This window comes from Seriola dumerili, unplaced genomic scaffold (genome assembly GCF_002260705.1).
Source record: "Seriola dumerili isolate Sdu_G_001 unplaced genomic scaffold, Sdu_1.0 BDQW01000191.1, whole genome shotgun sequence".
NCBI classification, from domain to species: Eukaryota; Metazoa; Chordata; class Actinopteri; order Carangiformes; family Carangidae; genus Seriola; species Seriola dumerili.
In genome coordinates this window covers 7338409-7359247 of record NW_019174446.1, presented here as the reverse complement: position 1 = coordinate 7359247, position 20839 = coordinate 7338409, and the positions used below count along the sequence as shown (strand labels likewise).

The window sequence follows — 20839 nt, the reverse complement described above, 5'->3', positions numbered from 1 at the left end:
GTCCAGGTAACATTTTTCTTATTATTATTTTGCTTCAGTGTCACTTTCAAATTATCACCTCTGTAATGATAGAGCTATTCAGTATCAGATGCATGAATTAAAAATTCTATAAAAAAAATAAAAGAAAATAATAATAATTATTATTAGAGATTATTTGAATGCAATTGTATCTCCATCTGTATAAGCTTAGATGTAACAATGTGTAGTTAGCATAAGAATATCATATTAGATATGTGTCATTGTATGTGTGTGTGTGTGTGTGTGTGTGTGTGTGCGTGTGCATGCGTGCGTGCGTGCGTGCGTGTGTGTGCGTGCATGCGTACAGATGTACAGTAAGCTTCAGAAACTTATGAATCCACCTTTCTTGCATTGGTAGTGAAGCTCCGTTCCCATTGGCTGGCCTGGTTGGGGCTGCTGAGGTGGGGGTGGTTAGTGGCAAGATAAAAGGAGCAAATGTCTCTTGTCCTGCTTACACACACACACACACACACACATACACACACACACACGCTCACCACGTGCCTGGCTGTCTGTCCGTCTGTTTGTGGACGCTAAAGAAGAGAAGATCCACTATCCAAACAGCTGAAGCTCTCACCTGAAAATGTAAGTATATAGACACATACACATACACATACACATACACACACACACCCACACAACATGTCTAATCCTATTTGTGATCAGGAGAAGGATAAGGGCTCTGCTTCTCAAGAATAGAGAGAAACATGCAGGGTGAAACACTTGTTGAATGATAAAGCACTAGTGTACAAGCAAGGGGCAATGTTCATATGTTATGCTATTTGAACAGGCAGTGTGAGAGGGATTTGTATGAAAATATGTTTAAAGCTTTTTGCTACAGTATAATGAATTTATTGTTACAGAAGTGCAACAGATTATTCTTTAATGCATGTCATAATCAGGGTTTATTTTTGATATCAAAGAAATCTTGATCGGGCTCTGTTTTATGCGGGTTTATGAAGCTGTTCTTTGGCACACTTATGAGAGAATGAGCTAACCACGGTCTACTGATAGATACTATAAACCTGTTGTAGACATGGAAATGATTTTTACTACCAAGCTTTCCTTTTCACATCAATCAAGTGAAAGGAAACTAAGCTATGATAAGACTGGTTTATCGTATTGGTAAGCGGGTCAGTGGTTCATACATATATAGATTGCGCAAGCTCTGAATTGTACATCATGTATTGCTACTGTATTGTTCTGGAGATGGAAACAAAATTAGATTACTGATTACTGATTTAACCAACCATTGTGTCCCGAAAGCGGAACGAGATTCAATTAATGACGTCTCAAATAGATTAAATATTTAAATAAACAGTTTGGAAAATAGAAATCCATAAACTGCTTTCTTCTGTTGAACTGAATGAAAATTTTTGGTATTCATGGAATTTAAACAACAAATATTTTCCCTCACACATTTTTAAATTTCAAATTTCAAAAACTATGATTTTCTAGCCCTATATCCCAGGTCATTTGGCTCTTATTAACCATTATAAAAACTTTCACAAACTTTCATCATCAGTCAACAGTTTAATTCCATATTAGTTTTTTTATTGTTATTTTTCACATGTATGATTTTTTTTAATAACTTTTTTTTACTGTGCCTTATTCTACTGTATCACAATGTGAGTAAAATAACAATAAATAACTGTAATTAACACTAGAGAAAAGGCTCAAATCACACCATTTTCCTCACCAAGATGTGAGAATTGTGGTTGAAATTCTTGTGAACTGGAGAAAAAAGACGATCACCAGGGTTCAGATGTCTCCGGCAGAAGTATTTATTTTAAGCTTGGAAGCAAGGAGAAAATGATGACCATTACATAGTTAGCATGTAAATTATAGTGCCACACCAATTTTTGAAAATGTCCGATCCTACAGGGCGTATATATTCATTGATCATCCTTGAGTAGAACTGTATTTGGACAGTAGTCTCTAAGTTCATGATTTTGCGTACTAAGTAGTAAGTCACAGTTTCACTTCACAGTTTATATTAACCTACCCTGTGAATGACACAGTGAATGTATGTATACATGTATGTATGTATGTATGTGACCCTGTGAATGTATGTAATTAACCTCCCCTGTGAATGACACAGGGGAGGTTAATATAAACTGTGAAGTGGCTGGGGCCTAGAAAAACAACACTAAAAGGAAGAAAATTCTTTCACAAGAATACGCTCTTGTGAGTATGTAAGATTAATTAATGTAACCAGCTAGTTTGTGTTATGTCATATCAGTATGAAAATATATTTTTACAGTTCCGAGTGTCTCTACAACTTTGTGTTTCAACGAATGCTGTTTTCGTCAGGTTGCCAGAGGAGACAATTTCAGTGAACATGTTGATTTTATTTCCATAACAGGTGAAATGTACTCTATAAATCTTAGTACATCAAACACTCACTTGACATCATGAACCTGGTTAACTCTGCAATAATTAACTCATTCCTACCAGTGTGATCAAAGGTCATTCTTGTGTGAATGTGTGTGCATGTGTTCTTTTTAATTAATCCCCTGTTTGACTTTTGGAATCTAAAAAAAAAAGAAATCAATCAACCTGGTTGGTCGTCAACAATTATTTTCAAAAAATGATGTGTTTCTGTACTGTACCCCAGTTGTGCCATGGATGCTGCAGAGTTTCGGCGCAGAGGAAGGGAGATGGTGGACTATGTGGCTGACTACCTGGAGAACATAGAACAGCGACCAGTCTACCCAGATTTGGAACCCGGGTACCTTCGTTCCTTGATCCCCACTGAGGCCCCAGTGGAGCCTGAGAATTATGAGGATATCATAAAAGATGTGGAGAGGGTCATAATGCCAGGGGTGAGCTGATACTTTTGGTGATTTGTCAATGTACACGATGTTCTCCATGCACAGAGTCAATTGGGCCATTTTGGAAAATAATGCTGATGTAGAGAACACAGCTTTTGGGCTTTCTTTTGAGGAATCATTTCTATAAATTAAACAATTTATTGAGTAATCTGATTACAGCAATTTGTGAGGCTACACGGTCAAGCTAAACAGCTGCTTCACTGTCTTCCTTTGCTAATCATAAAATAATGACAGTCTGGACTTTGGTCCATATGTTCAGCTCACTTTAGCAATATTGCTATTTCACTAATAAAGCAAAACCTTTTCAAGTCCCATGATGAAAAGAGCTTTTCAGCAATGATACATAGCAACAGGTCATTTTCATCATTATTGTATCCCATCTCAGGGTAGCATAGATGAAATAAAATAGAATCATCATAATATTAGTGATATGTTTAGTGTCGCTAAAGGTTTGGCATTTTTATAGTAATTTGAAATCATGCTTTACTAAGCCTTTAGTTAGGCCATTCATACTGCAAACTTCATTTATGCAAACCAAGTCATTTGGAGCCACTTTCTCTTCTCTCTTCAATGCTACATAATATACATTTAGTCTATAGCCCTTGTATCTAATGCTTTTAAAACAATTAGAGCAAGTATTCTAAAAGAGCACAAGTGGTTTTCTCCTTTAGTCCAAACAAAATTGAAGTTGGAAACATGTAAAGGTGTGTGTTTGTCTGTATACCATGGATTTCTACCAAGTGAGTTGCATGAAACTGGTCACAAAGAGTGCAGTATTAGGTTGCTCAATGATCACCAAGAGTGGTTGTGGAGACCTTTAACCTCTCCTTTAAAATCATGCAAGTGTCGTTCCTTTCTCACCTGCAACAAGCCAACAACACTGTCCAACAGTGTACACATTAGTATAGCTTACTTGCAATGCCAGTGAGATTGTGCCATATAAGGAATCACGATGCCCCACTCTGGTTTACTTCCTTCTTCAACCACACCTTGAGGAAGACCATGTAGGGGTCGAAAACCGGTTGGCGTTTTTACTCCCTTACTTGGGATCTTTGTTCTGGAATTTTTTTTTTTTTATCCCGATATGCCCTAACTAAGTAAAAGCTTTTTAAGTGAGGTTGCTTGAAGTTAATTCTACAGCAACACTGTCTAACACTTCTACTCCATTACTAAATTTATAGTACACAGTAGTCTTACTTGGTGACTTGGCACTGGAAAAACCATGCAGTAGGAATTCAGTGATTATATTGTGCATACAGGTTTCCATTGCAACCAAAAACAACAGTTTTTTACCTCACTTAATAATATTTTGTGTCAAAATAAGAGACAGTCATTGAATACAACATCTGTGTTGAATTAATATATCAAACAATCATTTTGGTAACCACTAAAAAGTGTTTGTGTGTTTTATCTATCTCCAGGTCACCCACTGGCACAGCCCATATTTCTTTGCCTACTTTCCAGCTGCTTCTTCTTACCCTGCCATGTTGGCTGACATGCTGTGTGGAGCCATTGGCTGTATTGGATTCTCCTGGGTAACAATCTTCAATGCGTCAGTGTATATGGCTCTGTATTTAAACAATGTCTGTATATTCAGTTTGTTTCTACAGTGAATATAAACTCAGAACACTTCAAGATTTGTGTTTATATCTTGTCTGCGTGTTTCAGGCTGCAAGTCCAGCCTGCACAGAGCTGGAGACAGTGATGCTAGATTGGCTTGGGAAGATGCTGCAACTGCCTGAGTGTTTCATAGCCGGGACTCACGGTCATGGAGGAGGTGTCATCCAAGTGAGTTAGGCTTTGTTTAGTTTAATTTATTTTAGATTAGTTTTTTCGTCATGGACATAAAAATAGCATTGGAATTGCAACTTACAATTATGCACAAGCACCAGATGGACTCCATTTAGTGTCTAATTTTCATGGATTAAAAAAAAATTAAAATAATTGAAAAAAAAAATTAAAAGGACGATAAAAATATAATGTAAATACAAATATAATTTAGGCATAAAAATACAATAACATTAAATTCAGGTGTGTCTTTACAGGGGTATTTAGCCTGAAACAGTCTCATTGCAACCATGACTTTTTACATTTCTATATTATGTATTATATCCTATAGTATTTGTACCTCTTTACTTTCTCTAGTCTACTTGCCAGCCTGACTTACAGAAAAACAAAGGTGTTTATTCACACTGACAACTCAGTGCCCCTGAACCCATATTCATCACCAATTTGTGTACTATTGATTTGTTGCCTCTTCCTCTCCATGGTTCACACCAGCTGAAAATTGACAGGAAATTGCCTTTTAATATGTCATCCAAAGGCATACACAGATGACAGTGATGGTGCTGGGATTGTTTTCTGTGGCAAAAGGCTAAGCATTAGTTTAGTGTTCCATTGACTGCAACAACAGCAGCAGCAGCACAGGTTGTTAGTTATATATATATATGTGTGTGTGTGTGTGTGTGTGTGTGTGTGTGTGTGTGCACATGGGATGGTAAATATAGTGGCGCATGAGAGTGCACTCTGATGATGGATCATTTCATGCCTCCTCTATTGTGACCACCTGAGTGTGAGGATGTGTATATATGTGTGTGTGTGTGTGTGTGTGTGTGTGTGTCTGGGTCATCATGTTTTTGTCTCTGTCTTGCCACTCTCCTTTTTAAGTGCAGCTTACCAGCTCACTATGGCAACGAATGGGCTGCTTCTCACTGCAGCAAGGCTAATGAGTGTTGTGACAGCACATTGCCAGACTATTATTGTAAACCTTATACCAACACAAAGAGGAAATGGGATGGCTTCAAAAAAGACCCTCTGGTGACTCTAGATTTCCCTTTTTACTCCTGTGTGAGTCATTCGATTTTGGTGGTAGAGGAGGACACTTCATCTGTGATTAAAATAAATTACAAAAGACACTTTTACTGTAATGCATGCATCATCTGTAGCAGCGGACCACACCTTTCTATTCTAAAGATCACTGTGGTTATTCACTTTTTAGCTGAAAGAAAGGATATTATGGTTTTCGTTCAATTTCTAGAGCTTTGCGCATTGATAAACACAGTGATTTGTTGGGTAGGTTGATTGATCTCTGTGGATCTGACCTCTGAAAGATTTGGCTTAATTTTACTCTGCCTCAGAATTTGTTTTGACATAACATGGCTTGATGGTTGTTTGGTGGTTGTTTGGTGTGTGATTTGTGCTTATTGATTGAATGATTTGAACATTTTATTGACTTTCCTGTGGTAATGCCCCCTGATACCTCAGAAGCCACGCTTCACTTCATTATGTAGCCTCAAACAATTCTCTCAGTATCAGGCTGGCTGGATGATGACTCACCACACAGTTTCTACAAGCAGTCATTTCCTTCGTTAATGACGATGTGGAGGTGCCACAGCATTAAAATCAAAGGGAATATCCAACAGCATGAAATGTTAACTAGCTCTGCGTGTGTGTGTGTGTGTGTGTGTGTGTGTGTGTGTGTGTGTGTGTGTGTATGTGTGTGTGTGTTATAGAAAGCAGAAATAGAGGAGTTGATAGATTATGTTCCTATCATGTTTACAATGGAGCTGTCAATTAAGATCATACAGCAGCAGCTCTTACAATCAATTAACTTAGGGTATGTTTACACGCAGGGTAACATACCAATTGTTACCAGGATACTTCAGGACATTTGTGACGGGGTGTACGTTAATATTATATTATGTTTAAAGTAGTTGGGACAAGTCTGCAGACAACCCTGGTGATGATTTATGGTTTGTTTGCCATTCCCACAATAGTAGCCAAGAGCTGCCATACTATTTAAATATTAATAGCTTTCTATCAACCAACAGATGTTTGCCAAGTGTTGTCCTTTGCTGAAACATCAACAACCCTTTTAATAGTGTAATCCACCACCCAATGGATATTGTGATCTAGGTCTTAAAGGCAGAAAGAAGCTCTTCTGGAAACATCAAAATAAACCACACCCATCATAATTGGTTTCCAAATAGTAAGGAAATAGGCCATGCATGTTCTGAATCATGTGTACTCTTTGATTGATTAAGCTGTTCACAAGATCATATTGAATTGCAGCAGCCCCGGCTACATTAGACGACAAATTGTTGCTGGTGGTAGCTGAAAGGGTAGCTTACTGTTCAACTCTTTCTCCGATAGGGCACCGCCAGTGAGGCGACCCTGATGTCCTTGCTCGCTGCCCGTTGTAAAGCAGTCCGCCGGGTTCAGGTCTGCAAGCCTGGAAAATCAGAGGCTGAAATCTTATCCAAACTGGTGGCGTACACCTCTGAGCAGGTAAGAACAAAAACATTGCAAGTCTTTCTTGTGTCTGGTTTGTGGCTAGGCTAGTGGCTACGCTAGTACTCTCTTATAACTGACTTTACATCAGTCTAATATGTCACTATTGTTGGATATGATTGGATTATATTTTTAAAAGACTATGATCAATTACAATGTTTTTTTTGTTTTTTTTTTTACACTGTGTGCTCTCCAAGAAACCAGGGTCTATATTCACAAAGCATCTTAAGGCTAAAAGTAGCTCCTAACTTTTTAGAAACTCCTAAAAAATAATGGGCGTGTCAGTCCTAACTTCAGGACCCCAAAGAGCTATTCACAAAGCCACTTAGCGCAAAAATTAGCTCCTAAGTCTGGGAGAAGTTAGAGGTAGTCGAGAGGACTACTAACTAAGGACTCGGAAACTAAGGAAACGTTACGCGATGCTGAATTACTTAAAAGAATAACAATCGTTATTCCCTCGTGATTGAGTCATACCGACTCAATTACGAGGGAATAATGATTGTTGTGGAGTATGGAGTTTGTGAAGGATGCAATCTCTTACCAACTGAAACCCAATCAGTGCGGAAATGAAGTGTTTGGCAACGCTGCGTTACCTGGCAACAGAGAAAAGCCGATATATTAACCAAACAAGAAATGCGCTCAATTCATACGATTTCTTTTAGATGTTCAACAACTACAGGGAAATAAAGCAGCTTTATGGCAATAGCCGGTCTACCCGCTGTGATCGGTGCCAGAGATGGAAGCATATAAAAATTATTGCACAATCGCAAGACGAGGAGGTATTTGTAAAACAGGAAAACAAAATCACACATCAACACACAGGCTGTATTGGATGCTGCCTGTACAACTGTAGACATTGTTGTAGTGTCCAGGATCTACACACGATTCATGGGTCTAAATGGAGAGTGACCTGAGGCAGCTGTTTGAAAGGATCGTATTCCAGCTGGATGTCACCTGGTGGGGGACAGGGGAAATCTTCAACAGCTACATTACAACAGGTACAGGTACGACAGGCTGTGGCTATTAGGCTGCCAATTAGGTTTAGTTAGACAGTCTAGGACGGGTTGTTTTTTTTATTTGTTTTTTTTCCATTGAGAGAATTGAATATAAGTTTTTATAGTAAAATTAAATTCTCCCGGGTAGATACAAACCTTATCATATAGATGCATTTTGGAGAATGCACTACTTTTATAAACAGCACCTAATCCGTTACTTTTTAATTTGCATTCGTTTATTTCTCTGTTTTTTAAAATTATTTCTGCGGGATGTTGCACATGTGTTTTCACCGGCACGCACCTGTCTTTCATCAACCAATCGCTGTGGTTCCTGCAAAACAGCTCGTCCACGGAAATTGACGTCAGCCGAAGAAACGGAGTCGCACTCGTAGCTTAGGAGTTTTCGCTTTTTCATAATAAAAGTTGGCCTCAGCGGCTTATTGTAAAAGTGTCTAAGCGCGACTTAGGAGTACTCTTAGTGGTAAGATTAAATCCTCATTGAATACGGGCCCTGATGTTCACTTGTACTTTCAGCTGTACTGAACAAAACTGTAGAAGTGACTGCAAGTACATGATGTTATTGAATAGCAAGTGCTGCCAGACAAATGAAAATATAATTCAACTGCATTTGAAAAGTTTCTGCAAATATGTTGATAGTTGTGAATGCTCTCACTTAAGAACAGTCCATGTGAACTCAGATCATTAAAGGTTACTGCAGTAATAATGAAAGAGTGTTTCAGTGATTGGGTGAGACATAGGGTCAGTCAGGCAGTAGCTACTCTGATCAGGTTTAATACCAGGCTGGCTTTGTGATTGGGTTAGGGAGTTGCCTGAGGGTCACAAAGACCTTTAGAGGGAGGCCATAGCTCTTTTTCTACTGAAGAATACGGTTTTATTGTTGGAACGTACAAAGTATGTATGTATATATTTTTGCATAGTAACTTATTGTAGGTGATCCAAAAAAAACCAACAACTATTATTTGTATTATTTGTAATTTGTAAAAAGTATTATTTGAACTCTTTCTAACATAATGGCAGTAATTTTAACAAAAGTGTGGCTTTGCTATTTGACAGGAAGTCCAGTTCCACATTGAATATTGTTTCACTTCACTGAATGGTCCCATTTAACATTTATTATATGAGCTGTTAAGCAGGAGGGATTTGCTTATTTTCTCACTTCTCACAAATGTTGCATCTCTTTCCTCCTAAGGCTCATTCCTCAGTGGAGCGTGCTGCTCTGATTGGAGGAGTGATGATGAGGAAGGTTCCTACAGACAACAAATATGCTGTCGGAGGGGATATGCTCAAGAAGATGGTGGAGGAGGACAAAGCAGCTGGACTCATCCCTTTCTATGTAAGAAAAGACAAAACTCTACATCCATCTATCCAGCTATCACACCGCTAACACACACCGAGTTGAGTTATACATCTATCATTGGATTTCTTTTGCTACCCATACACTTACAACCAGTTGTACAACCGCCCACTGAGCTGACAGCCACAATGATAGCCTACCTTTTGCCTGTGATGCTGCTTTGCACACCCTGAGGCCTCTGCTGAAGGATAACATTGTAAACCTAATCTATGTCTATCTTGTTAAGGACAATAATCCCTGTATCATCTGGACCCGCAGATCTCTATCTGTGCATAATATTGAGGGGTCTGCAATAGTCCAGCTGCTCTGAATCATCTGTGCGTGTCCTGGCTGGATCTATGTTTGAATAGAAACTGATGTCAGTCCTTGAATGAAAGCAATATGTTGAAGTAGCTGCACTGACGGTGAATTTGTATGTCACTTTCTTTCATTGTTGTGACAGTGAAAATAGAAAATGGCACGGGTAACAAACCACTTTGGGGTCTTTATGATTTATGTATGTGTGTGCGTTTCAGTTTTGTGCGACTCTCGGCACCACACCATCGTGTGCTTTTGATCACATCACCGAGCTGGGGCCCATATGTGAGTAAAACAATGCAGCAGCACAAACTTGAATTTTTTGTGTACAAGAGGAAGAGGACTGTAAAACAAATTTGGCTTTATAAGCTTTTCACACACACACACACACACACACACACACACACACACACACACACACACACACACACACACACACACACACACACATATATATATTTTGTCAAGCTATATACGTGGTTGAAGATATTATATATCACTTCTGGATGATTTTTTTAAATAAAGTGTATATACTGTATAATATATAATATATATAAAATGCTGTTTTCTGTATTAATTTTAATTACCCTCAATTATGCAATTATACCCTGCTCAAGATAATTCATGGACTATAGATTTTACACCCAAGGTTGTAAAATCTAGACTGACAAAAATTACTTATTTTACAGATGTTTATAACCTCTCTGTTTCTTGTCTGTTCTAGGTAACAAGGAAGACATGTGGATGCATATTGATGCAGCATATGCTGGGAGTGCATTTATCTGCCCTGAATTTAGGCCTTTGTTGAATGGCATTGAGGTGTGTAAAAATATGTAGGCATTAATGTTCATATAGTTTTGGTAACAATGTTTCTGTCAACTCTGATCATCCCAAGCTGTGTAGAATGGGTTTAATGTGGTTTAAGTGTGGTCAAAATCTTGAGGTGAGCCTCCACCTGCAGACATATAGTTGGAGTTGAATGAAAGAGACAACCTATTTCTGTTCAGTTGCTTGTGAAATATCTCTCCTAGCATCTATGAAAGGAAACACTGACCACATACTGATTATATCCAGCTGCTTTATTTCTGTTTGAAAATGGCATAACGTTAATGTCAAGGAGGAAACATGCATGACTGAGTAATAGGCCAAACAATCGGCAAGAGATGCAGGGGCATCAATCTGCCTTTTGAGGCTGCCGAGGCAGCTGGTGCTCCCCAAGCTGTGCAGAGACGCAGAGATAAGGACAGAGTAATTTCCTGAGGCAGCGTTAGACCTTTATATATCACTGTTTATTAGACACACAATTTCAAACAATGTTGGTAGGGAGACAGAGAAAACCGACTTGACTGTAGAAGGACCAACTGTTGTTTCATCTTTTCTCCCACTGGCTGTAAATTTAGCTGTTGGATATGTACAGTAAGTTTTCGTACAAGAAAACTTGTAATTTTATATTTTCTTCTATTTCTTATGCAATGGGAATATACGATTCAGGTCCTTCTTTAAGGAAGTGGAGAATAAATTACAAGTTCACACACTTCTTTAAGCCATATGCAGTAATATTTAGTAGAATTCACATACTGTACAGTAGTTAACGTACATTACAGACAAGGTCAATGAAAATATTTGACGAGGACATGAAGCAGGAGCCTGATCTTTTTTGGTGAGAGTGCAGCCTTGCTGGAGGGTTGGTTGCTAGGATATGAGTGATGGGCGAGCAGGCAACCAGCCCCCTTTTAATCAGTCAGCATGGCAACTGTCAGCCAGGAATCTGCCTCACATTGTTTCTCTACAGTGTGTTATTTCATTTATGGAGGTAGAGAAAAAGGATATTACAAAAGATAGCCAACAAAAAGATGAGAGCAGATTAGGAAGGGTTTGTCTCTCTTTGAATAAACCCGGCCAGGAAAGGGTTATTTGCCATGCACTCTGCGAGCTGCTGGCTCCATGTTCCTCTTTTGCATTTCAAATAAAATGTGGCTGCTTCAGCCTAGATAAAGCTGTTGATGAAAAGGTTGTCCCTGTGTCAGTAATGGTAAATAATAATAATAATAATAATAATGGTAAATAAAGATGTGTTATGGTCTGTGTTTGTGCAAAAACACATTTTTTAAATTGTGCTTGTATTAAATGAAAAACATAAGAACTTTTATGAACAATTATTATAATTATATTTATTATAATTATTATAATGATTTCATTTTCCTCTGGGCAACTCATTAGATCGTAGAAAACAAAAACAAAAAAATAATACAACAATCCGCAGACCTCACTGAAAGCCACTCATATTGTACTATGATACCGCACTGATACTTTTGTATTTATATTTATTTCATCTGTATTACCTGGTGTTCTGGTGAGACATGCAACAGTGTCTTCATCACCCATTGTTTGTTGTTTCTTTCACAGTTTGCAGACTCATTCAACTTCAACCCACACAAGTGGCTGTTAGTCAACTTTGACTGCTCTGCAATGTGGTAAGATGTCTAACACACCTCCAATATGAAAGTCACACTTTTTACAACTCCTGCATTCGTTCACAACTTCCAGCAATACTAATACAAAGGGCATTATTGGTGTGGATATAGAGACTGACAATATACTGTGGGTCAAACAAAGACCTGTTAAACAAAATAACTATCTATACTATTTTTAGCATCTTCTGTATTTGTCATTCATCCAATATATCCCAATTTACCTGAGAAAAGAAACAATGGGTGGTTATTGTGGGTGGCCATCATAAAAGTCATATCCATCTACACCTCACACATTTGCACAGTAAAAATAGAGCTACGCCTTCCATCTGCTCCTTCTGTCAGCATCAAACAAAACCAGACATGCTCTGCACAAGATGGAAACAGAGGTGTTTCAAACCCCAAACATGTTATGAAGGGAAGAAAACCCTTTTCCATCATCTCTGGCTCTGTCTGTCCACTTCTGATATAAAACCAGCTGCCACTGAGATATCTTCTGGCACATGTACATTATATAAACTTATCCAAAGAGGCATTTTAATACATGTCACAGTTTGTGGTTTCCAATTCATAAACAAATATTGTGTTACATTACAGAATATGCTGTACTGTTTAGTCTAATAAAGTTATGACATACTTGTCAAATATAAACAAAACCAGTATATATTAAACATATTGTATAAACTTATGTGAATTTAACAGTTGTCTTCAAAAGTCTAGGACCACTTTCCCATGGGAAATAAATGGTCCATTAATATTTGGTATTTAAAGATTTTTTCTGCTTGTCAACACATGTCAACAGGGTGAAGAAGAGAACAGACATTATTGGAGCCTTCAAGATGGAACCACTCTACCTGAAACACGAAAACCAAGAGTCAGGTAGAGCCATTTCACTTACATGACATGCATAACATGACAACAATGAAGAGCTGTGACCTTGTTTACTCTTCACATTTTGGGGAAGGTGCACATTTCCGATTCAACAGTAACTGCTGAAGCATTGCACCAGCGTCTTGAAATGCAGTGCAGCCTAATCCAGATAAGCATAAACAAAAAGATGAATGTATGACAACTAGACAGGTGTGTGTGTGTGAGTGTGCTTTAGTGCGTCTACAATTTATTTGTCTGGACCCACATGAGGGCATTTTGTCTGGCTCTAACTTCTTCAAAGTGATGTTTGAGTGTTAAGACTTGGCTTTAGTGTGTGTGTGTGTGTGTGTGTGTGCGCGCGCGTGCGTGTGTGTGCGCGCGCATGTCTGTGTGCACGTGTGTGTGTGTGAGTGTGTGTGTAAATGTTGGCTTCTGTGAGCCATCTTAATAATTTCATAATCCTATCCTACCTGAAGTTAAGCCGATTAACAGTATTTGTGACCTAATTTAATTAATACACCCCAGTAGTATCACACATTGTCCTGTCTTGAAAGTGTGTGTGTGTGTGTGTGTTTGTGTTAGGACTTGGTAAGACTACAAACACCTAGGATCAAAATTAAAATTCAAACGAATAAGATTTTAAATCAGATAAATAAAAAATGTCCCTTAATATGATTCAGTGCCTGTGTATGTGTCTGCTGCTGTGTGTGCTGGTGTACATGCTCCCAGCCTGCAGATGGGCTCAGATCTGCACTATAATTTGTCTGACAGACAGGCAGACAGAGAGAAAGACAAACAGCTACCTCCCACCACATTGAGGCACCTTACAAAAGCCTTCTCTCATACAATCTGGACCCCTCAATCTAATTAGTGGTTATTAGTGCCAGCTAACATGGGCCTCCATTCTGTAGAGATGAGCTATCCGTAGCCAGTGGTCTGTGTGGGCTGACAGTGCTGTGATAAGTGAGATACAGGAGGTGGCCACAATGACTGCAACACCTGGACAGTGGAACACAAGTCAAAACACAACAGCCTTACATGAGATACATTTCTGAAGTGAAATGATTTTCAGTGTCAGGCTTTGTTGCTGAAAGTTGTAATCTGTATCAGTCTGTTGTTTTACATTCAGGAGAATGTGTTCCTGGTTTTGTGCTTAATGATATAATATTTATTAGGATCTAATGATGAGACACACTTTAACTGGCTATAAAGGCATATGGCTGCACTTCAGGCACATATGAAGTCACACAGAGTAAGGCATGACCCTAAAATGTGCAAAAAAGTAATATTAACAATGTACATTATTAGTACGACTATTAATATGTCAAAGACATTATTGTCTGATTGTATGTTTTTCTTTCAACAGGCCTGGTCACAGATTATAGGGTAAGATTATTCATTTGTCATTTAATTTATAACTATAATATGTAAGTAAGTCAGTAACCCAATCAACATCAGCTTTTATGCAGACCTTGTAGCTATAACGACAATCATGTTCTCCTCCTCATCTGTCCTGCAGCATTGGCAGATTCCACTGGGAAGAAGATTTCGCTCACTAAAGTTGTGGTTTGTCTTCCGTATGTATGGACTCCAAGGCCTGCAGGCTCATGTGCGCAAGGTAGGCGAACAACTGAACGATCCACTACACTTCTATCTTGTATCTTTGACGGGGTATAGGAAGGGTATTCTGAAGCATTAAACACTTATAGGTGGTGGCATTCCTGGTTGAAATTCAGTTCAGTAAGATAATTAATTTGATTACATCAATTAAAAAAATATGTTTGCAGTACTTTATATGCATGGTTTCACAGGTTATCACACTGACACTGATGGTTTTTTAATCCTTACATACATGACCCAACATTTTTCTGAAGAAATCACCTTCACTGAAAACATGCAAAACTCCATTATATTATCTGAACATGTGTAAGCTAATTTTAACTTATAGGTAGAATTGGTTAATGACTTTTTCAGTAGTATTTATTTATTTCTCTAACTGGTGCTTAATGGTATTGAGTGTAGTTTGTCTGCATGCAATGGTTTTAAATAGCATTACAAGACAAAGCTAAATTTATATATTAGTATAGTGTTTCATTTTTTGCTAAAAATCATAGTAAAATAGTGCTAAAAGAGTTATTCCACAAAATATGTGTTATCTGGTATTTGTAATATCAGTGTGGTAATCCTGTAGTGTTAACTTAACTATATGTTATAACTGACTAAAATATTAGCACACTGCTATAGTGAGCAGCCTGGCTTCACTATTTCCCTATATCCATTCATCCGTCTCTCCTCTCTTCCTCTCTGTGTCCTTCGTACCTAATCACTCCCAAAAAAAGAAAACAGCTCTGACAATTACATATGCCTGGTCTTTATAGTAAATGCCATCCCCTTCCTCCCTCCCTCCCACACATCACCCCTCCTAATCCTCCTTACCACTAAAGTCGCTTTAGTGGCCTCCATCCTCATCTCTCTCTCCATCAGCGTATCCTGTCAGTCATATATGTCTGGTCTGTATCCTCTTTTTATAGTGACATTTTCTCCTCCTCTCCCACCCATACCAATCCCTTTTTCTATTGCCTTTTCTTCTTGTTGCTTCACCCCTGCATGCCTGTCTCTCCCCATCATCTTCCTCTTCCTCCCTCCAGTCTGCACAGTCAATCAAATGAGCCTGTTTTTTGTTTACGCTAACATTTTAAATGAAGCGGCAGAAGCAGCATTGATCCCTGCAGCTATAACCCATGACACTACTCTACTGTACATCAATCTTCTAGATTAGATAGAACAGTTTTAAGTTGTCTGTGAAGATTCTCATTCATCCAGGCCATGGTTGTCAAAGACGGGTTGAATTGAGCTAGGGAAACTGGCCTTGGTTGTAGATCAGTTTCCTTTGCTGAAAGTCTCTCGACTGCATCTTGCTGCACTCTGCTTGGACATCTTCACCTTTCTGCACTCCTTCCTGGTTGAAGAAGTATTAAAATGATTCCTTTGAAATAACAGTAAACATGTCAAATGTGCAGTATAAAGGAAAATATCTTAAAAAAAACTCTTTTATGGTACCATTATGGTAAAGATGTACCATTATTTACCATATGGTAAAGATTTACCATTAACTGACAATGACACACTCTACTGACGGTACAGAATCCTGTATTTTTCTTCCTCAATATGCTGTGTCAAACTTCTCAAACATACTGCAGATCTTGCACAGAGAGAACCCTACATCTTGATTAACAGAAAGGAAAAGATACCTTATACCTAGACATACCAGGTTATCTTATAATTGTGAGGTGGAACAGGGCAGAGAAGACCACGGCTGCTGACAGGAGTAAAGAGCTGCTTGTCATGACACAGGGTGACCAAGGTGGTTAGTTAGACAGTTTATACCGATTTGAGATGATAAATAACAGTGTAATTTGTCCTTTTACTTACTACTGCTACCTCTTACGCAGAATTAGAAGAAGCTGAGTCAAGGGCAGATTGACAAGCACACTTGTCTGTAGCTAGCTATAGCCAGTCATCCATCAAAGATCCCAGGATTATCCACAATACACATGCGGAAACGTCCAAATGTCCAAATGCTGCTCCCCCCTCTGCTTTACAAGGCCCAGCCTTTATCAATGAGACATGGACATACCCATGAATATGACTGAAATGATAGATGAAATGACTGGTGGTCAACCTAGCTTCCAGAACAATAGCCTACTATGGCCAAAAGAGGGCAGTAAATTACAAGTTGACTGCAAACAGGTAATGTCAGATCCTAGTGAGAGATATCACTTTCATCTCGGTATTTTATAAATTGTGATGAGTCTTTTTGGTCCTTTGTTACTAAATCTTGTCAAGTCAGACAGTACGTTTAAATGGAAATACAGTGTGTGTAATGTACTCATTGTGAGTTTCCCCTTTCCCAGTGAAGGAAAACAATTTCTACTTTTTCTTGATGTATTTACAAACACTAATGAGTTATCCCTCCATGAACAAAAGAAGTAAAAAATGACACATATTATTCACAACAAGTACAATATGAGTCATTTCTAATCACATAGCATTAAGGGAGTAGCAAGACAGACAGTCAGATCATTATTGCATATCAGCTCGTAAACACCTCTGGGAGATGGTGAATTATTGGCTGGGAATGTGGAAGCAAGGAGGTGGTCAACCAGTTGTTGGTCATTTAAGCCAATATGTGTCATCATTAGAGAGAAATTGACAGGAAAAGTGGAGTTGAAGTTGATCCATAATGTGGTTAGATGCACCTTTAGAGTTTCACCATGCATCCAGTGTCTCAGTGGGCTCTTTGATCATAATGGGATAAATTATGATGTAGGTGGAGGTTTTGGTCACACAGTTTGAAAATTACTCTAGAGGACTGCAATGACATTTCTAAAGAGCAGATTTTGATACAGACTATTTCATGGTTAATGAATCCTGATTTTTAACCGTGACCTTAGCCTCCCAGGCAGTGCTTTCTACTAGGATGTGTACCATCCCTCAACATACTCTTTTAATCAATTATTGATTATCGATGGTAACAGATGGTAATATTTAGTCCATAGTGGGGGGTTACACTCCACCAGACTGAACAGCAAAGTGCTCTGCCATCTAATGTTACAGCACTGCCATCTAATGGGATTCATAGAAATTACAGGCTTTAGAATAGCTGCTTGCATGTGACTTAGTATTTTCTTGCAGAAGTCATGTTTGACCTTTCAAACTTCTGAGTGAATAAGAATCATCGAGTGAAGACCTCAGTTTTTCTATCTACAAATAAATGTTCATTTTTTAGCAGATGTAGACTACTTAAAACAAGTGGGCATTATGAGCTGTGTAAATGTACATTATCTACACGGATGTCTGTGGTATATACTGTATCATACGAGTTGTAACACATTATAATATACTGTATGTCCTCTTTTTGCAGCAAGTGGCCTTGGCTAAAGAGTTTGAGAGTCTGGTACGAGCAGACAAGAGGTTTGAGATCTGCGCTGAGGTCATCATGGGACTGGTCTGCTTCAGGCTTAAGGTAACAGCATCCAACATGAGAATGTGAATGACACTGATGAATTGCCTTACCTGGTTAAACCCCTTCTCTGGACAGATCACAGAAGATATATATTGTATACTGACACATAAGATTCAGCTTCCACAGTAGAAATGAATTAAAATCATATCTTTCATCTCGTTTTTTTTCCACTATCAGAGAAAAGTTGAGGTCTGTGAGTTATACTAATAATCTTAAATATGATTGAATCATTTTTACATTGTAGTTTATTGTAGAATTGACTGATAAAGAGAGTTATGAAACAAGTGACATAGTAGCTTTTTTTGAATGTGATGTGATGTATGGGAAAAATCTAAAGACAATTACTTAAAAAGTCACGGTATGATTATATAACAATCAGCTCATTGTAGAATACAGGTTAAAACGCAGTTTTGAGTGGATATACAGTAGATCTAGATATGGCAATTAGCAAACATTATAAAATGTAACATGGCCAGTAGTTTAACCCAGTATTGTTTAGTTGGCTGTTATAAATCGAAACAACTCCAGTTTTATCTCCTCCTTGCTCCCTTCTCTCAGGGCTCCAATGAGCTGAACCAGAACTTGCTGAAAAAGATCACCAAGAGCAGAGAGATCCATCTGGTGCCTTGCCAGCTCTCTGGTCGCTTTGTCCTGCGCTTCGCCATCTGTGCACGTACTACAGAGTCACGTCACATCCAACAAGCATGGCGGCACATCACGCAGTTGACCTTTGAGCTCCTGCAGGAGCCCAATCATTGACCAAAAGGTAGGGGAGGGGCTGTCCACTCTGATACCTAAGTGAAGACCAAAGTTAGGAAAAAAATTCTGCATCTTATGTTGTGGATGTAAAATGTCGCAAAGGGAATGAACAATGATTTCGCAGCTCACTTAGCAATCAAGAGTGTTTGTGTCAGCAGCTAAGTTGTCCAGTCCTGTAAGCAGTGGTCACTATTTTGCTGATTTTTTTATTTTGCAAACTTATTAAACATCCACAAAAACCCAAATGTACATAACAGGAAACTTCTCCTGCTATTGATTAAGCTTTTATCTCACGCTTTTTATGTCATGTCTATGCTGCTTCTGAGTCTTGTAAAATCTGGTTTGAGGTGAAGTCAAGGACTGGTTGGGTTGAAGTGGGGTGAGGGTTTTGAGTTCTGCAATGAATGTATTGCACATTGTGTGTGTGAATGAATTTTCGAGTCCATGTGTGTCTCCAATATTCTGTGGTTGCTCATACAGAAACAGCTTCTTTATGTTTAGTGATCCATTTTAAGTGAAGGATTAAAAATGATTAGAAATTAATTGGTTATGAAAGTGTGAGAAATATTAATTTATCATATTAATAGTTTGATTACATGTTGTATGTTGGGGGCTTTACATGTGAGGTTAAAAACCTCTTACATTGCTCCTAGTTATCAGGTGAAATCCCTCATATAAGTGCATTATTTATGTATGGCCTCATCAGCAAAAGCAGTTGTGTTTAATATATAATGGCAGACATGAGCCTATCAAATCTAATATATCTAATATTATTTTTTTACAGAGTTCTTATTAATTCATATTGTGTCATATGCACAGTGAGTCAGTATTTCCCAAAACTGTTGCACAAGACAATCACTCTTCCACTGTAAGTCTGTGGAATGAGAAAGAAGTTATGCACCTTTTGGGGTTTACTGAACTCATTCCCAGTCATTAGAATTACATAAGGAATTTGTGACAGAGATAAAATAAAGATAAAAATAATTGCCCTATACTTTATCATATTAGGTTTGTGTTGAGAAAAAAAACATGATCAAATGAGCAGAATTAAAAGAAAGTAAGTCATGCAAATATTGCATTCATTGAGTATTTGGTGCTCCTAAGGTCATTCCAGTCCAGCATTGTGTGTACCACAAATTTAGGATCCTTCACATCCACCACATTAGTCTCTCATCATGTATGTGTAAGTTTAAGCCTCAAGATATCAGATTCTCATGATGAACAAATGTGATTAAAACATGATTGGTTTCTTGCCTGTCGTCCACAACCGCAACATATCTTGTCACTGAGGTGTAGATCACTGATCCCCTCACATTTGTCTGTCAGAGGATATGTAAATCTGTGGTGTGACATCATCACATCTTGTTGTTAATTCATATGATTGTGTCAAAGCTGCTGTTACTGATCAAGATTATTTATTTTTGGCTTGGCTGTGCATGCAATGGTATGGGTTTATTTGAATAAAGTCTGCTGTAAATTGCGTGTTGTTGGACCTTATTATCTTATTAGGATAAATCCTCAGTAAAGGTTTGCAACATATCAGGGTCACAAAGATGACATTTAATTGTGTCTGGCATTGGTGCACTGCACTAATTAAATTGTTTAAAGAGCAAACTCTAATACACTTGAAATAGTTCTGTCTGGATGTTATTGCAGCCTCTCAACTCAGCAATGGCTCACCCATAAGGTATACAACATGACAAATTTGTTTTGTGTCATAATTAGAGCAGGGCAGTTATATGGGTATATACTGGGTACAGACCTCTAAACTGCATCAGGTATTTTGAATATATAGGGTATGGGGTTAGTTGTATCACAACTGTAGCAGTAATAAGAAATAACCTGGAAATGACAAAAGTATTTAAATCAAAATGTAAAACAGTTATTAGCACTAACAGGCACTC

The 20839-nt window shown here is 38.2% G+C and overlaps 1 protein-coding gene across 1 annotated transcript; it reads left to right on the top strand.

Moving 5' to 3' along the window:
• Positions 1 to 496: 496 nt before the first annotated feature.
• Positions 497 to 20415, top strand: ddc (dopa decarboxylase). The gene is made up of 14 exons (XM_022753548.1): positions 497 to 603; positions 2636 to 2843; positions 4274 to 4387; positions 4521 to 4640; positions 7005 to 7139; positions 9348 to 9491; positions 10028 to 10094; positions 10534 to 10628; positions 12216 to 12283; positions 13083 to 13159; positions 14517 to 14536; positions 14670 to 14768; positions 18075 to 18176; positions 18735 to 20415. Exons 2-14 carry the CDS (start codon positions 2643 to 2645, stop codon positions 18933 to 18935), a joined length of 1443 nt encoding a protein of 480 aa, XP_022609269.1. The 5' UTR covers positions 497 to 603; positions 2636 to 2642; the 3' UTR covers positions 18936 to 20415.
• Positions 20416 to 20839: the final 424 nt, after the last annotated feature.

Coding starts and splice junctions, on each gene's coding strand:
- ddc (XM_022753548.1), top strand. CDS start 2,643: ATGGATGCTGCAGAGTTTCGGCGCAGAGGAAGGGAGATGGTGGACTAT. Junction 13,160..14,516: donor ACACGAAAACCAAGAGTCAG/GTAGAGCCATTT, acceptor TTCTTTCAACAG/GCCTGGTCACAGATTATAGG. Junction 18,177..18,734: donor TGGTCTGCTTCAGGCTTAAG/GTAACAGCATCC, acceptor CCCTTCTCTCAG/GGCTCCAATGAGCTGAACCA.